This window comes from Chamaea fasciata, unplaced genomic scaffold (genome assembly GCF_029207755.1).
Source record: "Chamaea fasciata isolate MVZ Bird 193981 ecotype frontalis unplaced genomic scaffold, bChaFas1.0.hap1 SCAF_3, whole genome shotgun sequence".
NCBI classification, from domain to species: Eukaryota; Metazoa; Chordata; class Aves; order Passeriformes; family Sylviidae; genus Chamaea; species Chamaea fasciata.
Genome location: NW_027094088.1, coordinates 31,749,694 through 31,775,249, shown reverse-complemented (window position 1 = coordinate 31,775,249; position 25,556 = coordinate 31,749,694). Strand labels below are relative to the sequence as shown.

At 39.4% G+C, this 25,556-nt stretch overlaps 1 protein-coding gene across 2 annotated transcripts in view; it reads right to left on the bottom strand.

Annotated features, from left to right (window-relative positions):
- The window catches only part of LRPPRC (leucine rich pentatricopeptide repeat containing), an 87,802-nt gene extending 66,305 nt beyond the window's left edge, over positions 1–21,497 (bottom strand). Inside the window, exons 1-11 of one of the 2 annotated variants that reach the window (XM_066178501.1) lie at positions 21,353–21,497; positions 10,786–10,991; positions 8,431–8,553; positions 7,625–7,746; positions 7,481–7,539; positions 6,811–6,897; positions 6,200–6,326; positions 5,020–5,164; positions 4,109–4,251; positions 3,725–3,830; positions 3,534–3,641 (exon numbers count right to left, since the gene is read on the bottom strand). In XM_066178501.1, coding sequence (XP_066034598.1) covers positions 3,534–3,641; positions 3,725–3,830; positions 4,109–4,251; positions 5,020–5,164; positions 6,200–6,326; positions 6,811–6,897; positions 7,481–7,539; positions 7,625–7,746; positions 8,431–8,553; positions 10,786–10,991; positions 21,353–21,471 — 1,345 coding nt within the window. In that variant the 5' untranslated portion in view covers positions 21,472–21,497. The remainder of the gene's footprint in view (positions 1–3,533; positions 3,642–3,724; positions 3,831–4,108; positions 4,252–5,019; positions 5,165–6,199; positions 6,327–6,810; positions 6,898–7,480; positions 7,540–7,624; positions 7,747–8,430; positions 8,554–10,785; positions 10,992–21,352) is intronic. The other variant, XM_066178502.1, reaches the window with a different exon arrangement.
- Between the last annotated feature and the right edge of the window lie 4,059 nt (positions 21,498–25,556).

The following is a 25,556-nucleotide window of genomic DNA, read 5'->3' as shown; positions in this document are numbered from 1 at the left end:
GCATTAGTATACAACTCTCAACTTCATATAAACTGTTAGCAAGTTCTCCTCACAGTTTAGTTAGACAAAACAATCCTTTTCCAGCCCAAGAACCAAGGACACCATTGCAGCTTCAGGCCCAAGAAGTATAAACAACAGCAAGTCAAGGAGAGGAAACTGGGAGGATGGGACTTCATAACCTGAAGCTATAACTGGACAATTGACCCCAACATGTAAATGAACCAGAACTTATAAAAGTGTGAAAACGTGTAACCCTTCCATCTTGTGTGTAGCCTCAGCCAGGCTCTTGTACTGCCCAAGGTGTATCCTTTGACGGCCTTTTAATAAACACCTGCTTTATTCCTCTATCACTGTCTAGCCCCTGTTCCAGGTAGCCTCTCGAGGCATCACAAAAAGTAAGTCACATTCAGGAAAGCATAGTATTTAACTTGATTTCAAGTTAATTGCTGGTAATTTCAGATCCACTCAGAATGTTCTTTTCCAGAAAAGTCTGTCTACAAAACAGGACTTCAAGCAGTAACTTTGTGAAATCACCACCCTTATTCCCCTCTGGATCCAAACGTATTTTCCAAAGTAAAAACTGACATACCCATTCACTAACCGTGGGTTCTGTATGTAACAATAGTTTACACAATAGCTCAACAACAACAGAACCCAAAACCAAAATATACATTTCTTCAAAGTGTTTTTAAAAATAACATGATCATTCAAAGGCAAAGGGGAGCTACAAAATATTCAGGAATTGAACATTTGTTCAATTGAACATTTCTAAGTTGAATACTTCTGCTTATTTACACTAGGCCCTCCTCATTTTTAGATTTTAGCATAATCTAATACAAAATGACTCTCGGTGCCAGTAACAGATCCACTGCACATTGAGCTTTTAAACTATCCAAGCATTTTTCATTCCTAAAAGTCTAATAAATACTAAGGAAATAAGTATTTATCAACTCATGTAACAGATGCACATAAAGGCAATGCCCCACCTGAAATTATCTGCCTGTGTAAAATGACTGAAAAGAACTGTTTGCTATTTCAGAGTGGTTAAGGTGTACTTAAAAATGGCCTTATTTAGTTTCATACCTCCTAGCCATCACTTCACTGCTACTTTTCTTTCTAACTCAATTCCGTAACATAGAAATTACAGAATTTTCTTTGATACCCAGTGTCAGATTTTGCTGTAATAAACATTAGAGAAACATGCAATTAAACACTGCTTTTTGTTATTTGTTTGGGTCACACTACACGTACTGATTGAGACATTTGTACACTGCACTTCTAGATAGCTTGTTGCTTTTATTCTGTTTATTCTGATTATTTAGTCCAGCCTACATCCTATCATATTTTTAATAGCTTTTCCTCAAAGTTCTCTTCCATTACCAGCCTTGCCTATAACAAGACACAAACTTACACACATTAGGGTGGGCATTACTACTTTGTAGAGAAATTATTTACCTTATTTTTGGTATGAGATGTAAAACTGTGTCTATACTTCTGTTCACATTACTTTTTGCTCCTAGAAAGCACCATCCTATTCATTTACTATCTGCTGTCACCTTTAGCACCACTGCAGCATGACTGCTCTGTTATTTCTACGGAACAATTCCAGGGTGAATGAGGTTTTTCTCCCCCCTTTACCTCTCTTCAAGTGTATTGGCTGTATTTTTAGATAGTGGAACTAATTTATTCTTTTTTTTAAATTTGTTTTAATTCAGAAAAAAATTGAATGCAAGCTTACATGAGGGAAGAAGACAACTTGTCTCACTACTCAGCAAGAATATTTACGCTGGCTCTTCATTATAGAAGCAACAGAGCAGCTACCTTCTTACCTAATATATTTCAAGAACTGCAAAATCATTGACTTGTGTAGGCATGCACAGTGCTTCCACTTGACAATATAAACTTGGATATTGAGTACCAGGCTACAGAGATGAGTTTACAAATTCACAGCACCATCTTAGAGCCACACAGAAGTATGTGTATGCAATGCTCTTGCAGACAGAAAAACAAGGGCTCTGTGGAAAACAGCTAAAAATACTGGAATTGAGGGATCCCTCATCAGTTCTCTCTTTCCAATTTGCTTACATGACTTCCAGCAGCAACTACAGTTGCCAAAAGCACAGTCATTTCTACAGCAGGGAGTCCAAACTAAGGCAACCTTCCATCTTGACAAAGACCAAAAGAAGTATCAAAACCTAAGTTTCTCTTGATACTCAAATACTGCTTTAATTTTGGGAGCCAAGTCTAAATCTAAAAATACTTCCAACATGTCTCAGAATTGTGCTAGTGAGGTGAAATTTTTCATGGAGTAGAAGAAAGCAGCTTTTTTAGTATGCAGCATCCACACAGGGAAGTATGACACTGATTTCCATTTACTTATTTTTGGCAACACTCTGTTTCAAGTAAGTCACAAAGGACCCAACTAAAACATTGCTAGACTTTTAAAATATCGTAGAACTTTCAAGGATTTGAAAACCTGGGACAAGATAAACTTGGGCAGTAGTCTAGCAAGAACAGAGCCTAAGGAGTTAATAAAAACTGAATATTGTTTTCACAAAGGCTTTTTGAAAAAGACTTGAGACATTTTTATAGCCAGAAACAATTAGGGAATACTTGTTTCAGCATTTCTTCCAAACTGGAATGTGACTGTATATTTAAGATAAAATTGCGATATGGAAGAGTCTGCTAAAAGCACTTTTTTTTTGTTTGTGCATTTTGTTTGTCACCCAGTGTCACACTAACAACTCTGCATCTCATTCTAAAGCACATTATACTGTGAGATAAGATGAAAAAGACAGTTTTTTGTTTCCCCAAGGGGGAAGTACTTCTGTTAAAAGCATCTTTTTACAATACCATTCTTTCTGAATTACCAATAACGCAAACCAAAGAATTAGATACTGTACTCTAAAATTTAATATTTGTTCAATTCTTATTCATATCCTGTAGACATCCCCATGTGTAACAGGGGAAAGTATGCTAAATGCTTAAACCTACTTAAGAATCCCAAAGATTGAGCATTTTTGTCCTTCAATCAGTATGCTGTCAGGTCAGGCTCACACATTCAGCTAAGGAAGTTCTCCTGCAGTTTTTATGATTCTAACAAAACTCATGTTTGGTTCATCAGGCAAATAATAAGAAGCTGGCTTGAATAAAGGACTGGGTTTGCAGTCCAAGAGAGCTATAATAACATAACCTTACTTTTAAATTCTTCACTTGGATTGCAGCTTCTTCAAGAGTAAACTGTAAATTGTAATGAGCAGCATAAAGAACGCTGGAATGCAGAAAGAACGTGAAGAGTTAAAAATATAACTAAAAACATCTTTCTATGTCAAGCGAGACTTGAAATTTGTAGAACTGTATTACGATCAAGTAAGAAAGGAGGTTTTAATAAAGTCTTTCTGAAGGAAAAATTGTTTGAAATGGGGACAGACATATGGCAAGGGCTTAGTTTAATTTCCGAAGAATCTCACAGCAGTAAGATTTGTTCCCTAGGTCTGCCATAATGCCACGGGAGCATTTATCAGGCAACTCACCTTTAAGATTCTTCTCCTTCTCGTATGCAACTAGCAGCGGCCAGCAATAGTGAGGTCTGAGTGGCAAGCCTTCTTCCTTCATCATCTTCATCACATCAATGGCCAAGGCTGAAAACAAACACAAAGTAACAATTAAACAGTGACCAAGTACTCCAAAGAGCACAGGTAAAATAACTAAGTAAGTAGAGTACCCGATCTGTTGGCCTCCAAAGCACAACGCAAGACAAATGGTAACGGTGTCGAGTGCATCTTGGCTTCTTTTAATTCGTTACAGAACTGCTTCAGCTTGCTCACAGGCTGCAAACAAGTACAAAAATTATTTAATTTAATTTCTCAAATTGTTTAGAATGTCAGATTCTTCTAATGTTTAGAAAATGGGTATTACACAAGCCAAACAGGATTCCTTTGTTAATTTCAATTTACTATTCAAGTTAATACAAAATAATAAAGTTCTTCTTTTCCTCTTGAAGAACTGTGCAACAACTCCCCATTTTCAATCTTCCCAGTTGCATTAAACTAAATAAATAAACTGTTATTACTAGATTAAGAAATCAAAGTCTTACTGTTCTGCTTACCAGATCTCTATTTACACAATGTTGCAAGAAGAAGCTGCCTTGGTCCACATCTCCACGCGATAAATGACTCAAAGACTTCAAAATGCTGAAGCTGATGTCCTCAAAGCCATGAGTTACCAGAGTCAAACACAGGTTCATTACATCTAGCAGTTGAAAACCAGAGAACAACAATATTAATAAAGTGCACACAACTTTTTCACCTTCAGCTACTAAAATTAGTGAAAGCTAGAGAAGTAAATGTTTTACAAGTACCATTAACATACTTTTAAACAAGTTTCACAACACAAAATTGAGATATCTTGTCCAGAAATATTTATATTTATCAATGAAATTCACTTTTTCCATAAGGAGACTAGGCTAAAAATTACAGAAGTATCACCACTGCAGCACAACAGAAGGGTAAGGAAAAGAGAAACTCATTTCTAGACACAACAAAAAAAGAAGAAAATGGATGAAGTAAAATTAACAGTAATCAATCAGATTAAACATACTGGGATCCAGAAGCGACTTCAGAAGTAAGTAATAAAAAACTATATTCAGTATTTAGTATTTCTTTTTTATGGCAGTCATGAAGAGCTCTCACAACAGGAATCTTAACAGTGGAATTTGAAGAAAGGACTCCATACTTGCTGTTTTCTTATAAAAGCTTAATGAATTTTAGAAATTTTAAAAAAGATAGATTAATTTTGCATGCTAATTATTAAGCTGTTTCATATTTAGATTTTATAAAATACAACCTAAAACACACAAACACACAAATGAATCCACAAACTAATGACAAAAATATTCCTTTCCCTTAGTATTCAAGACAAAACTACAAAATTACCTATTTTTCGAGAAAGAAGGAAAAACAACAAAAACAAACAAACAAAAAACAAGAAAAAAAGGGAAAAAGTGCTGTAGGAACATACCTGGAATTAATTCCCTTTCAAATCTTATGCGTCCTCTAATATCCTCGATGTGCTGAGGAAAACCAGCCTTTGCAAGGCTAAAAATCACCTGCATCAAAATGCGGTCCATAAGGTACCCTTCAGTCTTCTGAACTTGCTCTAGAGTCTGTAAAACCAAAATAAATTGAACCTGAATCAACTCCAAAGTGACTCAAAACAGTGCTTTTTAAATCAAAAAAAAAAAAAAAAGCCCCACAAAAACCTTTGTTTTTTTCTTTTCTAGAATCCATAGATTTAGATAATGGAACATGGTAGAGAGAAAAAATATGCAAGTATTAAGAGGGACTAAAACACCTTTAGACTGTAAAAAACAAAAAAGGGACACATAGAAGGGATATAACATGTAGTTTCTTTCTAATATCTAATAACATATGAAAACCCCAGAGGTATCCTCATTGTGAGATGACTTCCAAAAGAAATTACTTTGTAAAGGGAGGAACGACTAATCAAACATTTTGTCACTGTTTGGAAGAATGTTGGCTGATGACTATTTGTTTAAATCACAGGAGAAAATTGTGTTTCCAATACCCTCTTCCTTGATTTGGTCCTCGACATCTGATTAAACTCCTGATACAACTTAAGAAAATTGGTTTCATCTTTTCTCATTGCTTTGTGACTAGTTCTTTGATTTAAAAAAAAGAGAATAATTGAAAAAATTCAGCTACACAAAAGGCTGTAAGGAAGCCTCATTTACAAATACCTAAGTTGTTCATACGAATTCAAAAAAAAAATTTCATTTTTACTGGAAAGACCCTGTGGTTTCAATGGCCAAAGGATCGCTCAAAAGGAGCGGAATAACCAAGGTTTACTTTTTATTTTCATAAATAAATATATAGATAGCCCACATGCACTGTCTTCAAAAAAACCCCAAAATTATTAAATCAGTCACTGGCAAATCTATCTTCCCAGAGTGAAATTCCACTATCAAAAGACTAGTATTTTTCAGAAATTATGACATTGCTTTCACTTAACCAGCTATTCAATTGCAATTTAAAAAAAAAAAAAATTGTTAATTACTTTGAAGTAGGAAGAAACTAATTATAAAATTCTGTCTTATTCCTCCTGCCCAGACAGAAAGCATTCCAAAGTTATACTGAACAAAAGATCAAATAAGTTGCATTTAAATTCAAATTTGCAGTACCTTTTTGATGCTATCAGCATCACCCTTTTCAGCATACACATTCAGCAGAGATAAATAGGTGTCCGGACCTGGTTCAACACCAGCCATCCTCATCACTGAAAGGATGTTTTCTGCACTCTTCATATCTCTAAAAAAATTCAAAGCAAGACCCTCAGTAGATTCAATCATAATGTTTATTGTGACTTCTACATTTCCTCACTAAATTAATTAGAATTGGAAACAAAGACTGCAACAAGTTTAGAGAAACTTATTTTAACTAAGCAAATCCTGAAAGGTGAAAGTGCAAATCTTTTTAATAATTGTATTACTTAAAATACTCTTTCAACTTTAACAGATGATAAAGTTCAGAATGAAGTGCAGCAAATTTCTTCTAAAACACTACAAAAGTACAGTAATTTATCTTGAAATACAAGATTTTCAGACACAAGAAAAAAATTTACTTCCTTTGTTAAATAGCTTTTTTGCTTCATAAATGTAGAGACAGTCTTCTACACATTATTATTTAAAACCATCACACTATTCTGCAGCATGCAATTTTTCCTGCACAGTATCACTTTATATTTTAGTAAAGCTAACAGTAAACAAAAGGAATAAAAGGTATTAAACATTACCCTGATCTTGCATGTCCTTTCACAAGGCTACTGAATACTGCCTCAGTGATGGGGAGATCTTTGCTCTTCATAAATCCAAGAATCTTACTGCAAAATATAAAACAATATTTTTTTGCCACTTTAGAACATGCAGACACTAAGGTGGGGCTGGGGATTTTTTCTTTTTATTTTAATCTTCCTTTCACTTATTTCTTATGCCCCTCAATCACACATTTATAGCTTAACCTTGCTAAAACTGTTAGAGAGAGACCCAGCAAGTCCTGTGTAACAACAACAACCACCAGAATTATTACAATTTGCTCCTTAGCCCACTTTATTCTCCAGCATCTTTCCCAGTAGCCATTTTCTTACAAAGGCAGTAAGCCTTCATAACCTCACGGTTTTTCATGATGGCTCTAGAAATGACAAAAACAAGTTATTTTTTGACCAATGCGAATGCAACATGATTTGAACACACTGGCCCATCACTTATTTTTATTTTGTTTGTGTTGGTTTCAGCAGCCTCGAGGAAACTGCTCTTCACTGCTTGGTTATAATACACTGATATAAAACCCTTCTTTGCTTTGCTCAATTTCTGTGAATTACACAGAAATCAGTTTTAACATCAGTGGTAGGGAATACGAGAGACAGATTTTGTGGAAACCCCTTTAAACATAAATGCAAAAAATACCTTGCTCCTTCAATGTCACCCTCATTGCAATAAGCAGCAATCAACCTTTGGTATGTAACCTACAGAAAACAAAAAAGGGAATTATTTCCACTCAATAAATGGAGACTACTATTAGGAAAGAAGATCCTGTAAAAGGCTACCTACTCGATTGGGCTGCACATTGGCTTCCTCCATCCTGGCCAAGAATTCTGTCGGAGAAAACTTGTGTTCATTCTGAAGATAGACTTTAAGCAAAGCATTGTAATGGCTTGTATCATATACAGCACCTAAGGAAATATTTCAACCACAGTCAATGTAGATTCTCTGAATTCAACATAGTTTCATAGCTTTCACAGGTAATTAATTTCATGTCAATTTACTCTGTATGAACTTAGGAGAGAGCCTCTTTTTATTCACCTTTGAAGTATCAGACATTTATTTAACTGTGTTTTTAAAAGCTAAAACATAACAAGAGCACAATAACAGCAATGCTCACGTACATGCTATTCTACAGTCTCTACAGCTGCATTTATTTTACAGATTCAGGAATGTTACTATCAAAAAGCATTCACCGATGCATTATCTATATATAAATGGTTCACTTACAATAAAAATACCATCTGATAAAATAGCTGGTAGCACTAGGAATACTCAGCCCACCAGATATAAAGGTAACATCTAACAGAAAAGTAAATTCAATAATGAAAATCAAACAAAAGTATAATTTAAGCATCTTAAAAAAAATCTTTAGATTTTTAGAATTTTAGATTAACACCCCTAGATGTCACTATAAGCCCCAGAATTAGAAACAGGTCTCTCACCTGAATAATAAAATCCACTGTTCATTCGGCATTAAGTACAACCTGTTCTAACCTAACATTTAAATACCATTAAGATACATTGTCTCTCATTCCAAGGAGAGTAACTAAAGCACAGAGCTGCTCTTGCAAGGAGTAACAGACCCGACCTACCGAGCTCTTTCATCCTGTCCCATATCATATGGGCCAGTTCGGTTCTTTCAGATGACAATACCTCTGGTAAGACAGCACCACAACTTTGTAACAAAAGCAAAGTCTGGTTACTCCCTGGACACCCTGCAAATGGAACAAAACCACAAATTTCTTCATAAATAATTATGCATTCAATACTAGAAAGAAGATTTGAGACTGACCTACTGGAATATTTAAACATTTTCTATAAAACAGATTTTTTTCCAAGCCTGAAGACTTTAAATGAACAGGATACCCAAATGATTTAACAATGGCCTACTGTGCACTACCCTAAAAAGATTCAAGATGAAACACGCCATTTAGTACAATAATGAGCTTAGCTGAGGAGAAATTGTTAGAAGACAACACAAAACTCCTAAACTTAGATACCTAATATTTTCAACTTCCCAACTCAAGATCCCGACATCATCTCATCCCAACAGGGACATAACTTTCTGGTAAGTTTCTAAAATGTCAAAATACTTCATAACAATTCCATACAACTCCACAACTGGTAGAAAGAGACAATAGAAATGTCGAATTTCCATTTCCAGTTCTGCCCATACTTAATACATAACAAATGAGAAAATTTACATCCAGAGACCAGTAAAGGAAACTAAGTTTATCAGCCTTTTCTGACTTCTGTACTAGTCACACAATGTCCAAAAAGTTAACTACAAACACTGCTATTCCTGAGGCTAAGGCAGAACTGCAGAATCTATCACAGATGACCCAATTAGCTGAAGACAATTTTTTTTTCCTATCCCATCTTTAGATGCAAACCCAGCAACCTCAAATAAAAATGAGTTTCTTTAGAAAGCAGCATGCTGCTGAGTATGATCATCAATTCATAACTGATCAGCTTTTAAATCCCTGCACACAATTACTACATGTAATGAAAATGCCAACACATCCTCAGTTTCATAATGCCAGGGCTGCAACTACTAGTAACCTAGTACCTTGAAAGGGAAAAGAAAATCAAAAACTTTTGGCAGTGTGAGCATGGAGAGATGCACATCGAGATCTACTTCAAACGCCTTTCTCAGGTATTTTTTGTGTTGTAATTAGAAACGGAGAAACAATACAAACAGGCACAAATCAACACTAACTTTCCACACTCTTGCTGAACGAGTTTCATTATTAATTAATAAACAAGGACAATTTTTTCCCATGGTAGTATTTGTCATTTATTCTAACAGCACCTTAGCTAAAACATTCGTGAGGTTCAGTGCTTTTATTTTTAAATGCAATTACAAAGCCAAAGGAATACCCCACGAGGGATTAAGATTTTTGTTAGTATGACTTAGAAACTGTGGAACCATTCAAGGTTCATGAAGAGCTACTTGAAGAGAGGTTTAGAGACACAAAATTCTTGTCAACCCACATTCGCGAATTAGAGATTTACATTGAGAAAACAACAAAGCAGTCAGAATCAGAAAGGATGTCGTAAGCCAAAAAAACCCCTAAATTCAACAGAAAGAACATGAATTGAAGGTTCAGCCTTTAAACAGCAAACTGCAAAACTTTCAAAAGCACAATGCCAGCTAGACAAGCCATTACAGCCCAGTGCAATACACAGCAAAGTTTAAAACTTAAGCAAAACAATACATGCTGCCATTGATAAATATTGGCAGTAATACTTAGCAAGTGTATTCTTTAAATATCACCACTGACTCATCCTAACTGGTACCACACCTCATCAGATGTGGCAGCTGGTTTGCAAAATACTAATGTAGTCTGCATATTTTAGCCAAAGAGGTATTGAATCTGTCAGAATGGACAATGCCTCAGCTATCTGGTTTTATTTTATTCAAAAAAATGAAGCTTTCTTGTCATGAATAACCACAGCTACTGGGGAACATGGAAACTTGTGGATCACCTGCACACTTCCCTGTTGTAGTTCCATTTTGAAACAAATAACATCTTAAGGGCAGCATGGTTCATTACAGACATTTTAAAAACATACTGTGCAAAGGAGACAGGCATGATCCCTGCCCAGAGAGCACAGTACAGTTACATGAGGAAAGTGCACTACCAGACTAAAAATCGACAATAAGTAAGGCAATGTAACATACCTTAAAAATACAATTCTATAAGATTTATAAATTCTTAAAGACTAAAATACTTGAAAAAGCTAACATGAGCAGTCAAAGCAAAATAATATCACTAAAGCATTTAAAACCTGTCCATCAAAATCTACAGCAGATCAAACAGCACTCAAAGACAAAATACAGATCAGAACACTCAATTCATTTCCTTGGCTTGATGAATTAATTTCCTTGGCTAAACAGCAGCCTGAAGTTTAGCTTTATTTTGACTTAACTGGAAGCAACTTACCTGCTTTGCTCACTTCCTGGAAGATTCTTAGTAGAAGAGCTTTAGGGACACGGCCAGTTTTTCTGACAGAGTTATCCACTTTATTCAATGCCCAGTCAAACTGCCAGGTCGGTCTGCTTCGAACTTCTGAAACTGGCTCTTCTTTAACACTCTTTTCCTCTTTAGGTGCAAGTGTAAGGAATCTTACTTGGTTCACAATGTTTCTGCTTGAACAGAAACAAACAAATTACAATTCTGTGAGTCATTTTGCATCTAGACTAGTCACACAATGTCAGAAAGATAATGCATTTCTTGCTGATGAACAGTCTCAGAAACATTCCATTTTAAAATAAACAAACATAAGTAATTCGTTTCAGTGTCTTTCTACTTAAGAAATCAGTCATACATTTTCTCACAGTGACACGTTTCTCTGAGATTTTCACCTCATGAATTAAATGGTTCAAATAATACTCCCACAAAAATAAAAAGTTTGAAGTCATCCAAGTGCTATAAAAGTCTATTGTCCCATTACAGCTACTCACTAAAGCTCTCACAAGGTTTAGAAAAATCTCAAGAACAGTCACAGAAAGATCTTCCAGAACTCAGTAAATCAAGGCAGCAAATCATACCTTCCTTGTCAAGTCAAGTGCACAAGAGCTAATGCAGAGGTCGGTGTGTTAGACAACAATGGCCTGAACACCAACAGAATCATTCCACATTTTACAGAATTGACAATAACCAGCATGAAGCATCCACCCATTCTGCCATGTGCACCATACATCCATCACCAGCAGATTTGTTAAAATATTTATTTTCTCAAAAAATATGACAACACGAAGCAGAATGAGAAAGTGGTTTTATTTCCAGCAAAGCGATTAAAAAAAAAAAAAAAACCAACAACAACAAAACTTGCCTTTTTTTAAGAACAAATTGAACAACATAGTGTGTGCCACACCAAGGTTATGAACAGCCCGTGCAGGTGAAATCATCATTACACACAAGCATTTCAGGAAGTCTGTTCTCAACTGTGCTTACAACTGTATAAAATAAACCAGATGATCCTCCTCCAGAATCCTATACAAAAAAAAAAGTAATATCTGCCGGGTGCCAAAACCAAGATTCAGCAACTTCTGAAATTGCCCTCCCTCATCTCTGGCTCTTCAGACAACTCTTCAGCTAAATTTCTGTAAGCTATTTCTAGACTAGTTTAAAAAAAAACACAAAACCCCAAGTGTGCACTCCCTGCTGCTACAGGTGCTCCACGAGTCCTGTAGAGTAATGGCTCCACATTTTGTGAAACAGCAGCCTAAAAGCCAGGAGTGCTGACATTCTCTGCGTGACAATTTCCTGCCACTGAAGCTTTTTCACAGCTCTGTCTGCTGGCTGGTTTCTCACCAAGCAGTCATAGTTTGAGGCCCAAGGAGAGAAGTCCAGTGGAGGAGAAAAGCTTGCTGGTGGCAATTCTGTGTTCCAGTTTGTTTTAGTAAGCTACAAAATGGCAGAGAAATCATCACTGGGGTACAAAGTACACACTGGTGGTTTACATTCTGGTTGCCTCTTGTGAGCAGAAGGTAGCCCAAGAGACCAAATTTTTGCCGGCTGTTTGAACTCTTGACTTGGTAACTCAGCAGACCATAAATTCTACAAGTAGCCTGAAGCAGAATCTCTTTTCCAATGGAATCATGACAACTGTTTAATAGATGATATTTGATTTTTAAGAAATCCTTCAGTGATGAAGAACATCAGTACTATTTGGCATTACCGTTTTCAAGAAGGCAATTTTTACATTGCCCTATCATTTTTAAGTTTCCTCCTGAAGAACATCCCAGAGCCCAGCTAACTATCTGCATGGTATTTCACTAGGGAAAGGATAAGGAAGAAAGAATTGAAGAAGGGAAGAGTGTCTGAAAAAAAAGGACAGATCCCCTCCTTCAGTCTCAGTTCTACTTCCTGAGTGGCAAGTTCCTACCAATCCCTTTGGGCTAGCCCTCATTTTATTCAGATCCCTTTGTGAGTTTATTTCACTCGCAAAGCGAGCACAATACCAATTTATCTACTTCAACAAGGAAGTAAAATCACTGTTTCATCAGGTTAGATGAAACAGCTCAAAATGTTCAGAACCCACTAGAATTAACCAGGAATAAAACGAAACTGAGAAAGAAAAGGTACCTAAAATCAGAGAAACTAGAAATAAAACCAAAAAAAAGCTCTGAAACACTACTTTTCATGGAAAGCACCTTGTCAGATTAACATCAGACTTTTTTGTTGCTACTAGCAATGCCATGCCATGCCTCACTGAAAGTATTCCCATGGGTTCATTTTCCCCAATTCTTTCCCCCACTTTCCTCTTCTATGGCCTCCTACAATCAGACACAGGGCACTTTTGGCAAACAGAAGTCATTACACTAATTAGCATGAAATCCAGTAGCACAAGGTAAGAATAACAGTGAGATACTAAATTTTAACTCCTCCAGGATTTAACAAACAAGTGAGATGCCTAGAACTTAAATAACTCCTCAATAACACATAAATAGCAACACCCAATTTTGAGCTAGCCAATGGATAGCTAGAAGAATGAAACTGCAATGACTGCAAGTTCTTTTTCTTAAAGATATAAATAAAAAAAGAAAATGGTATCATCCACTCTTATATACCCACTAAAAGAGCTACTTGAAAGCTTTTCAGAATACTTCCAGAAAGGTTAGAAAAATGCTCTGGAAGCTGCAGCAACAATACAAATTCTGTATGTAACACAGAAATTTATACTTTAATTTCGATTAACAATTAAAGCACAAGTGGACAAGACTCTTGTGCTTCAGGCTAGAATTGAAATGCCTTTCCCCATAAAAACCTGCTAATGTTCTGTAGTATTTTTCAAATTATTGAACAGTATCTTATGACATATAGCAAACTTCTAACCACAAACCAATTGGTATCTACAGTTCTTAAGTCCTGCACTGATTTAAGAAAGCCATCTTTGTAAGATCCTCCACGTGTCAGAAGTCACAAATATTTTAAAGTACTTGAACAGTGCCATCAGATGAAGTGTGAAGATAAAAACAGCATGTGTATGCTCAACATCAGCTACTTAACTGCATGAAAAAACTCTAAAGTTTCATTTGCTACCAAACTCTCCTGCTTAGCATTTAGCACAATGCTATTTATAACCTAAATTTAGAATATTACAGCGTGTCAATTGCTGCAGTTGCACACTGTAAAACACCACCGACTTACATGAAAGTGTCCTTTTTATACAATAACTTCACCTTCTGAAAGGTGAGCAGAACTGGACATTTCTATTTACAATCCCCCCCAATATTACCAACTATGGTACTGGTGCTTCTGTTAATTTACACTGATTAAAGACATTGTAAAGAATGGCAATATGGGAGTCCAAGCTTCACTTTAAGACAAGCAGGTGCAAACAGGACGAGATTATAAAACAACCTGAGGAAATCAAACCTTCACTGGCATCCACCTAAACTATCGTCACAAATCTGAAATATATTTGGTGTAAGACTCAGGCGTATCTCATCACATTTTGGCCTTCAGCATTTGAATTAATTACACTTTTAGCACTATCTAAGGAGCTGTGTAATGTTAAGCCAATCCCATAATAAGAATTTGTTAGAAATAACCGTGCCTTCAAAAGCTGGATGAAGCTGCAGCATCTACTGTTTCGAATCTGGTATGTAGCACTACAAATCAACTAAGAACTCAAAAAAACCCCGAAAATGACCAAAAAGAACTCACTATTTTATAAGATGAAAGATTGAGCAGACCAGAAAGTCAGCTTCCAAAAAAGAGACCAACTTAAAGGGACACAGCATTAGATTTTATTTCAGGCAACCAGGCAAAGGACAGGAGAACACAGTACATAGTGAAACATACATAAACATAGTGAAAGTTTATAGTTCATGAAACACAGAAGGAAGCTAACAAAGTGAGGCAGTTATCTGTGCATCAGGTATCTTTAATTTTCAGAAGTTGAAAAAAACACACAATTAAGGAGAGCAGAAAAAAAGCAAGGATAAAAATCAAGAAGGCCACATTAACCATTTCAGTCAGGAAGTAACCTGAAAAGGCAGCAAGAAAGGCTGCCAAATTTACTAAAGATGATTTTAGAAATTACCTCTTCACAGGGAAAAAATGACAGCTCATACACTGTTTGGCTTTCAGGAAATGTTAATTGCAACCATCCTCTGTTAATTTTAACTATCAGTACTAATTTTAACATGGAAATGGGGGTGTAGGTGAGAATACAGAAGCATGACTCAAATAATTTCTGAAAACATTAAGCTGTATTGAAGGCAAATTACTGGATCTTACTCAAACTCCAGTCCTTTAGATTTACTCTGAAAAATCCATGAAAGTTGTGGGAAAAACAGAAGCCTAATAAAAAATATGGATAGATATCCTGGCTTTTGGCACCACTTTACCTGACAACCTGCAAAACAAGGAGATACAATGTACTTCAAGTTACAAAATATGGGTGCAGTGGTTGTGTAAACAAACATTTTAAATACGTATACAAAATTAAAATGTGGTTCCTTGTAGAACCAGGAACACTGCGGGGCAGTGTAAGTGAAGCTATCTCCTGACCCAACTAGGAAAAGACTGGCACAAGCCATGTGCAATAACAGCTTCAATACAGACGACAAAAAGTTGTGTGTTTTGGACAAAACACAAATGCAGAAATTTAAAATGGGGTACAACCGGTACAGTAGAGCAGGCCAGAGGGCTGGAATGAGGCACTGCTAAGCAAAAAGACTTCAGATTCTCAATTCCGAAAACCAGGAACAAAGCTAAAATACAGATAACAATCTCTTCATTGTGGTGTGTTTATGAAGAAAAAAAAAAAAAAAAAAACGAAAGACCCAAAGGACTCATCTACCCCATCCCACTCTCCAAACACAGAATCAACTGAACCTAATCCATCAGGGATCACACAACCAACACTAACGGTTGCAATATTAATTGTAATGAAATACTTGAACAGGACACTTCAGTCAAGCTTTCTCATTTGGAAGCTTCTAAAGTAAGATTAGGAAGAGGGAAAAAAATTATCATGCATGACCTCGGTATTTCTGATCCTGCCTCAGTACTAGATGCGTGATTACACAGTTTTATGATGGAACTGAATTTTTTTTATTATTTTAATTAACTTTTTTCAGACTTAAATGCTTCCCCAAGAGCTGCAATGAGTGCCAAGTATTTACTTTCATCAATTACCTTCAGATGGCATTTTAAGATTTTCTCTACATGAAACACTTTATTTGCAAGCATGTAAAGCTGCCCAGTAAATTTCAGATCTGTTTGAATGAGCAATCTGGTTCTTCCCCAAAATGTGTGATTTCTCTCTACTATGCTTCAGAACTGGGAGAAGCTCAAAAGGAGATACTGAGCCCTATGAAGCCAGCTCTCTCCAACTCCCACAATCACAAGATTAGAAGCAGCCTTCAGATACTGGAGCCTTTACACCATTTTCAGCTTTGTCTCTACAACTGCAGACAGGACACAGGAAAGGTGAACTGTGCATTTGTAATCCCAAAGCAAGTGGTAAATCCACCTCTGTCACTAGAGGACATGAAAAGAAGATCACTCACCTGTCGGGCTGCGAGCGAGAAAAAGAAGAATACTTTCTTTTGAAATTTTGACTTATATCGTTTTTGGAATTTGAACAGGGATTGGGGGATGAGGTTAACACCTCTCTGACCCCACTGGTCAAACCACAAGTCCATCAATTTGTCCTTTCCCCTGGAAGGAATATATTATATACAAGATATCAGTCTTTGTTTTTGTTACAAGCCTGAGAAAGCTCCAGTAGAAAATGGAAACATCAGAAGGCTTAAAAATCAGGGCGACACACCTCCACCTTAGCTCACAACATTGGGGAAGCAGCTGAAGATAAACTCACAGAAAAACTGATGCAGAGATGAAGCATGGATGGAGAAATTTACACCAAGTCAACCAGTAAAATTCTTCTGTTTTCAAAGGTTTAAGTAGGAATCCCAGTGCTGTACCCACATACTTATGTCTTCCACATTGCTAGAGCAGACTTAAGGCAGTGCCTCTAATTTCCTACAGGAGCACATCTTACACACCAGCCCGAATGAAAAAAGTCCCGTCTTTCTAGGTGATGTTCATGTTCTCCCTTGCAGCAGCAGAAAGGTTACTTTCTATAAAACTTGACCAATTCCAGACATTTAAAAAATACTTATATTCAGCTACATATTTATTCATATATTATTTACATACTTGTATAAAAAATGAAGATAAACACGATTAACTGTAAATATTAGATATTTGCTTCCCTTTATCAGAGCCACAATAAGCTCGTTGCTGTGCTTTTTCTAAGAAAAGTTGAATATTTTGTCCTTTCCAAACTAAATAGGCAAAAACCAGCATGAAATAGGTCTCAAAATCAAGTCATGTTCAAAGTAGAGTAATGACAAACTTCAGTGAGTTAGAATTCATTAGTGTACATAAAAGCACTCCAGATCTAACATTAAATTCAGTAAACATAACACTAAATATACCACCTGAGATGCCAGCATGATTCACATGACTGTCAAAACAGTATTTGTACTGTTAGCCATGATCAGCTACGCAAAAAGGCCACAATGTTCAAGCCACTCTATAGTATTTTCAGTGAGATATGGCAGGATCTTCTAAGAGAGAAAAATCAATGCCTTTTCACGTAGACTGACAAACCTCACGTTTCTCAGAGAATATCTAAAAAATTGCCTAAGTGATTCACAAGAAGTAAAAGAGAAAACCTTTGCTTTGCACCACACTTAGGATCTTAGGAAAAAACTTGCCACTGAAAAGAGTGCCAAGCATTGGAACAGGCTGCCCAGGGAACTGCCAGTCACCTTCCCTGAAGTGTTCAGAAGACAGGTGGATGAAGTGCTCAGTGGTGAAGTTGGCATTCAACAGTTGGACTCAACAACCTTAGAGATCCTTTCCAACCTTAACACCTCCAAGATCCTGTGATTTCTTGGAAGTATCTAGATATTTTATATCCACCACTAAAACACTTAAAACAACTACAACAGTGCAGCTTACGCAACTTCATTACAACAGAGGATTATGAAAAGCAAGCCTACTCTATGCCTCCTCTGCATTTGATGACCCTTCCTTCTATCATTTTGCTAATGTAATTAAGCATTCAGTTCTATGCTTTCATTAAGCATTCAGTTTTACAGTTTTGTCCATTGGTAATGGATTGCTGAATATGACAGTGAATAGCCAAAAATAACTCATTTACAGGTAATTAAAAAAAAAATAAATAAAATGCACCATTCACTAAGCCGTGAATCATTTGGGTCTTTAATTTATGACTTAATCAAAACCATCCCCCCCCCCCAGCCCCAATCTGAAACCTTTCTTCAAAGGATATTTGCTCTCCCATCTTACCAACACACTTGAAACACAGCACAAAGGATCAAGAGGCAAGAATTCTTACAAGTTGCTTCTGTGCTGGTTGTGCCTGGGTTAGAGCTAATTTTCTTCAAAGCAGCAAGTATGGAACTGTCTTTTGGCTTTATGCTGAATACAGTTTTGAGAACAGAGGCAAACTTGTGAAGGCAGAACCTTTGGGCCTGGAGAGAGAAGAGCCCACACTGGAGCAGGTTTGCTAGCTTGATTTCATTTTGTTATTGGATTAATTCACCTTGATTTTCCTCCTCAGCTATACCTCCATGATCTACATGCCTTAGGAGCCTCCTTCCCTGATTTAGAGCCAGACAAGGTGGGCAGCAAAAGGAGGGTGTCAGAAGAATGGAGCCAACGCCCTTTTCCTGAGCACTAACTTTCCCACAACAGAAAGCTGTCATATCAAACCTAAACATCATCACCTACAGCATGCAGAAAAAGCCCCCCCCCCCCCCCCAAATATCCTGATGTCAACTCAAAAATATCCTCTAAACACTTGTCAGTGGAGACAATTCAAGAACACACCATTCTTGACAGTCAGACACTAACAGCAAATTCAGGCTTTTCTCTCCCCTAGTGAAGCTTCTATAAATTCCAGAAAATCATTTGTACCACAGCTGATTTTGTTAATCAGAGCATTGCTGAAGTCTGCTCTTGTAGATCTGAAGCTTGTTGGATTGGTCTGCCATCATTCATCTTCAATAAAACTGCATGGCAGGAGAGTGACAACATGCAGCTCAACATATTTCACATTTCACACGAGAGGTGGCCAAGTGAAAGAGTAAATTCCTCTTAAATCTGACTTGCTACGAAACACTTCTCAACCATTAGGAGATGCATCTACTATCCCAACTCATTTCTCAAGGAGGCTTAGATTAAAAATCAAAGCAATAAATGCTTTGATGAAACCTCAGCTTGAATGTGATGTTTGCTCTTTCACATCTCTAAAGAAGTTCACAGATTTGCAACTTTTCTGTACCCATTATAGTAATGATAGTCACACACTTGCCTCTGAACTGACTTTATTATGTTCAATGCTAAAGTGACTACACCAAGCACATGTGTGGGGCTGCATTTTTGATTATCAAGCACTGCCGCACACATGGAAACATAGTTATTGACATAATTTTCTTGCAAAGTGCTAGATTACTCCTGTTTATTTATTTCATCTTAAAACTGGTGTGTCTTTCCCTACTCTTCCAAATAGACTGCGTCTCATTCTCAAAATAATCTTGAGACCTGAACAACAGGTATAGTAAGGCCAAATGTTGTCCATATGCCAGTCTAGCTCTTAAAGGAGGTCCAGTTCCAGAAATTAGGGCTTAAGTTAAAAAAAAAAAAGTTATTTAAGGTAAAAAAATAAATTAGCTTGTATGCTTTATACATGAAATTTCAGTTTGTAAGTATTATCTTTGCTTTACACTTTGGCTGTAGACCACCACTTGTGCACTAGGATGCCGAAATAGACAGGAGCGTGACAGGGAGATTGTAAGCTACTGGACAGGAGGAATGTACAAAAAGTTTCAAAAGAGTTTTCAGCATGATCACTGAACTATCCCACATATGATCAAATCTATATTTGAAATTAAGTATGATTTGGTGTAAGAAAAAAAAATATTGAAACGGAAACAACCAATAAATCAAATCTCAGCTGTAAGAACCAAAATATCATCACATAAAGCACTTCTAAAGTTCTTCCCAGAAAAGGAGATCTAGGGTCAAAAAAGTAGCTGTCCCTTCACCAAGTCACATATGAATTTTGGTGAATATTATTTCCCACAACAAATTAAATTAGGGAATTAAGCTTCCAGTTGAGTAAAAAAGAAAAAAAGAATTACTAGAAAGAAGAAAGGTTTATTGATAATTTGCAGCTAACTAAATGTGTGGTTCTGTTGCCAGCTATAAATCAGATATTCCTGGTTCACTCCAAGCTTCACACCACCTTAAGCATTTGTTGGCATCTAATACACTTCAATGATTAAAGACCATAGAAAACTATTTTTTAGGTAAGATTTTGGCCAGGCTACCAATAAAATAGCCCCAAAATAAGACTAATAAGCACTAACAGTTGGGAAATTAGCAACAATGTCCTTATTTTAACAGTGAGACTTCCCTCTAGGAGTTCTCCATTTCTGATTCTTGTCTTTTCCCATCCCTTCTTCTGAACGAGCTCTGGAACTCACCAAGTCCTTTGCTGAACATATCTATCTATTTAGAATGGCAGAAAACTGTTACGGTATTCTACCAGGAATTAAGTTATATTGACCTAGAGGGACCACCAGAGATGTAACACGACACAAGAGACAGAACAACTTGGGGAGCACTAAGCCCTTATATCAGCTCATAAATTCACATGTGTCTGTAACTGTGTTAATGAAGGTTTGTGTCTCTAGGCTTCCTGCAGGGCAAAAACCACATGTAAGTGCTGTCAAAACCGCAGCCCGGATGCACACACGTGGTTAGGACAGACTGAGTTTTCCACCCTACCTGCGGGACACAAGGGAGAGAAAACCAAGGCAAAGAAATGAAGCCGCGCCTCCCCACAAGAGACACAGCAGAGCCCGAGGGCACGAAGAGGAAGCCCAGATTCCAATTGTGCGGGTACCCAGGGTCAGTCACAGAACTACCAACTCATACAAGTTGCAAAAGACCTCCGAGATCATCGAGTCCGCACTGTGACCGACCACCACCTTGTCAATCATAAACAGAACACCGAGTGCGACGTCCAGTCGTTTCTTGACCGCTTCCAGGGACAGTAACTCCACTCCAACACTGCTTATCTCCTCCGGCCTTCCCCTCTCCCTGGACCCCCGCTCCACACGGCGTGCCCGCCACGGCCGTGTCCCCCGGAGCTCAGGGCTCTGCTGAGCCCAGCGCGACGGACAGCGCGGGCGGCCCGGGCCGCTCAGCCCGAGGGCAGCGGGGCTCCCATCTCGCGGCCTTTGCCCTGCGCTCACCCCGGGGCCGCGCACACGCGATGGGGGCGCTGGGCCGGCCCGGGCTGAGCGCTGCCTCGGAGCCCCCGGGGCAGCCCCGGCGGGCGGCACCGCAAGGCCCGGCGGCATGGCCGGCAGTGCCCTTGGGCGTGCGGAGCGCAGCCTCAGCCGGCCCCGCAAACCCCACCGGGGAGCGCGGCGGAGCGGGGTCTCACCTGGCGGGGCCGGGCGGCGGGGCGGAGGCGGCGGGCGGGCGGAGGAGCGGCGGGAGCAGCGGCGAGAGGCGCGGGCGCAGCGCCCGGAGGCAGCCGGCGGAGCTCAGCAGCGCGGCCATGACCGCCCTCAGCACGTGAGCCGCGCGCCGGCGCCGCGCCGCCGCCGCCCCACGTGACGAGGGCGAACCATTCCCCTCAAGGGGGGAGACGCTGGGCCCGGCCCCGGAAAGGGCCCGCTCAGGCGCCAGCGCGCCGCACATTTCCACCCCGTGCCGCCGATGGGCCGTTCCACGCGGGCCCGGGTTGGGCCGCCCGGCAGCCAACCGCGAGCGGCCCCGGCGGAAGGCGAGCGCGCGGGAGGAAGCGGTGGGAAGCGCCGGGTTTCCCAGCGGGCATTCCTGGGAGTCCTTCCGTGCCGCTCCGCCGGACGTGCTGGCCCTGCCCGCTCGGCTCTACCGGGCTGTCCGCCCAGGGACTGCCTCCCTGCAGCCCGGCGGTGGCCGCCGCTTCTTCGCTGCCCCCGAGGTGTTCCAGATCCCACCGAAAGCGTAGCGGGTGGCGCCCAGGCGCGTCAAAGAAAAAAAAAAAAAAGTCTAGTCCTTAAGCTGGTTGCAGCCAATTTATGGGAATAAACCGCGTCTTGGCCTCGGCGCTGGTCGGCGTGTACGCCAGGGAAGCCATGCGGAGCTGAGCCGGGGAAGCTGCTGGTCGCTCTCAGCCTTTCCACCGAAATCTTGTCATCGCCTGGGAGTGACGGGCAGAGGGAAGAACTTTATTAAACCGAGTATCAGTAGTAAATCTCTGCCTGAGCTTACATATATTTACTAAGATGCCACCTGAATTGATGCTTCGTTTTAGCGTCCAAGTTAACCTGGTTGCTATGACACAAAACATTAACTAAGGTACTTAGAAATTAAATGCATAATTTCATGCAAAAACCATGTCATTATTTTTGGTGTAACTTGCAAATAAGTACTCTAAGGGCAGATCGGCTACAACCAGCCGTTTCCAATTATACTTTACTTGGAAAGACTTGTCTCATCACCAAAATGCAAAAGGCTCGGTTTTTAAAAGTTACATACACTGATTTTTCTTATTTATCAAAGTTCTGGATGTTCAACTCCTCTTATTGAGGAATGAATTGCAGTTAGTAAGACAATGTTTGCAATGTTACTGCTTCTCATGCCTTCTGCTGTAACAGTGTTACAGCATTTCCTGGATTACAGAATTCAGTCTTGAGAGGAACACAAATGTTTTTACAAATATTTTGGGTGAAGCTGTAGGTGTTAATGTCTTCAAAATGGGTCTTTCTTAGTGTCTCTACTAACTTCGGACAGCAGATTTGTTGTAGAGCCCAGACAGCTTGGCTCCTTAGCAAACAAGGGTCTGCACAAGGCTGAATTTCTGAATTTTGGGGTAAAATAATAGGTTCAATTGGCAGAATATGCAGTAGACAGTTCGGGAAGGCTGTACCTTCCTACTTCTTCAGCCACTGGGGAAAGGAAGAGGCCAATGTGGGGCCGGGAGTTAGGATAAAAGGAGGCTGCACCCTCTGGCACCTCAAGAGAGAAAACCCTGTGGGCATGTGTCCCAGTGGACTCTCTCCCTTTATTCAAATAAAGTTGAAGTACTCCTCTGTCTGCTTTTCGGGCATAAACATCTGGCGTTTGTAGACTTTCCTGAGAGTCTTAATGAGGATTTACCCAAGTACAGACCTAAAGTTCACTATTAGGCTGGGTTAGGTATGTGCCCACCAACGCTGATGATGGAGTAGAGCCTCTGAGGGCTCACTTTAGTGAAACAATATAAAAATACCGATGTTGTTTACAATAAGGACCAGAAATGATACAGCGAAGGACTATGTGTAGGTTTGAAAGACAGGTGTCTGCTAAGGAAGGTGGGAACCTCCCTTGGAAAGGAGAATATAACCCCTTCCCTCGGAGTTATTATAACTTTGAAATTAAGGGGCTTTCAGGCAAAGATACAGGGAAAGGAATAACAGTTCTTTACTAGTATATCTATGTACCACAAGGCAAACAAACAGCAACAATGGCTGCAACAACAAACTTCCCGCGCCTCCGGCGCTTTCCCCCTCGGTGCAGTTCCGCCCGTGGCCACCAGGGGCGCCGGTGGCTCCGGGCCAGGCGGGGCAGGTGTGATGATTCCCCCGGGCCTGCAGGGGGCGGTGTGGCACGAGTCCGGCCGCACCCCCCTCACGCGATAATGGCGGATGGGCTGGATGGCAAAAATGGGCTGCAGCGGGAACCTCGGAGCAGCAGCTGGAACGGCAGCCTCAGCCCCAGGTGGCAGACACTCAGCAGCTGTGGCAGGAGCCGTAGGGTGCCCCAGCACACAGGGGGTGCTTGGCTAGAGTGTAGCAAAAACCCCAGGGCAGTGGCAGCCCAGCTCCAGGACATGGCCAGGAGAAGCTTCCTTGGAGGGGGAAAGGGTTTGGGGTCCTGGGGTCCTTGGTCCTACCCAAGCAGATGGTAAAAAGGTCCTTTTTTAGTGAGGTTGGGTGTTAATAAGGCCCCAGTGCAACAGTCACTCCCACAAGCAGAGCTTCACTCCCCAGAGAAGGTAGCAGGAGATAGAACCCAGCAGTGGTGGCGAAATCTCCCCACAGCGACCACAGTCCTTTTCCCCTCCAAATGCCAAGAGAGCAAGAGCATTAGGAGCTGCCCCAGCCCCTTTCCTCCCAGCCCAAATCTGGCAGCATCTCTGCCCCTCCAAGGGAGGCACCCCCAGCTAAGAAAGTAGCAAGCCGCATGCTTCCCGTGGCAATTTCTTATGTCTCTCTTAAGTATTGGTCGTTATTGTCTCTTAGCAACATATGGGAGAAAATTCCCTGAGAGAAAAAGAGAGAAAGAAATTCCCCGAGAGAAAAAAATGGAAAAACCTAATGCCCAACAGATTAGAAGACAGAAAAAAATGAGGTGACATTGGTTAACATAATAGTAAGTTCTGATTACTGAGACTTCACTGCTGCTGAATCAGTAAAGAACATTTTAATATGTGTTTTAGAAGAACACTGGGACAGATACTGACCAAGAACTCCTCCAAAGGATGAAGAAAAAGCAAAAGTCTTTGATAATCCAGTTGGTGGGTAACTGAATCTGAAATGAAAAGCTGCTGAGAGAAGTTCTGGCTTTTCACTGCTGACTGAGAAGTCATAGACATGATTTTGCTTCACAGGTAAAACAGCTACTTGGTTGTTGTGAAAAGGGAAAGAGGTCCTGGGAAATTAATTCAAAATGTGATTTAGCTGACACAGTAGACTTAGGAAATTATATTTCCTGAAGTTCTCTGGATAAAAGGGTCTAGATCACATCTATCAAGATCTGAAAATAAGAAAAACTTTAATCAGTAAATTGAGACATAATGTTTATGGAGTCTAAGTGAGAGTTTTAGCTCTTTGGATGAAGAAGATGAGTCGTGTATTATTTGTGGGAAAAAAAAATAGCCTTTTTATGCAAAAATCTAGAGAAAGCACTGTGTCACTAGTAGTTGTTGAGATGTTTTCTCCCTGCAGACACATACCATAGACCACATACTCTAGAAATCTTGGCCTGATTCACTCTGCTCAAGGAATTTATTCCCATCATTAAGATAATTACCCCTGGGGATAATAATTAAACAGCACCAGGTTATGTTCTTGGGCTACGGATCTACGTCTCTGGTATTGAATTCCTATTCTCTACCGTAGTTTCAGCTTATGGCAGACAATTGGCTGGCATAGTTTGAGGAATTAGTATCTATTGGCTTGGGACTGTTGCCAGTAAGTGCTTTGGAGATGGCCATGCTAGGCTGGAGAGTGGGAGGATTTAACTCCCACTTTGGCAAGGATTCTGGCCAAATTCCTTCAGTTGTCTGCATACTACCTCTACTGGAACTCATAAATTCTCTTGAGGTTTCTACTAATTCCATTGAGAATTTACCATAAACACTTACTATTAACTTTTCAAATTTAGTTGAAATGTGTCATAGAAATTTCCAAAACAGAGTTATAATGGCATGGGTAATTAGAGTTTACCTCATTCACTGTCCTATCCTTCCAATAAAACCCTGTATGTACAACACATCTAAAAAAACCCTAGCTTATACCACAGTTGGCTTTGGAAACTTGGAAAATCCAAAGTTAAAATTATGCTAAAAATGCATCCCCAGAATCTCAGTGTAAAACTTTTGGAGTGAATGATCCAAG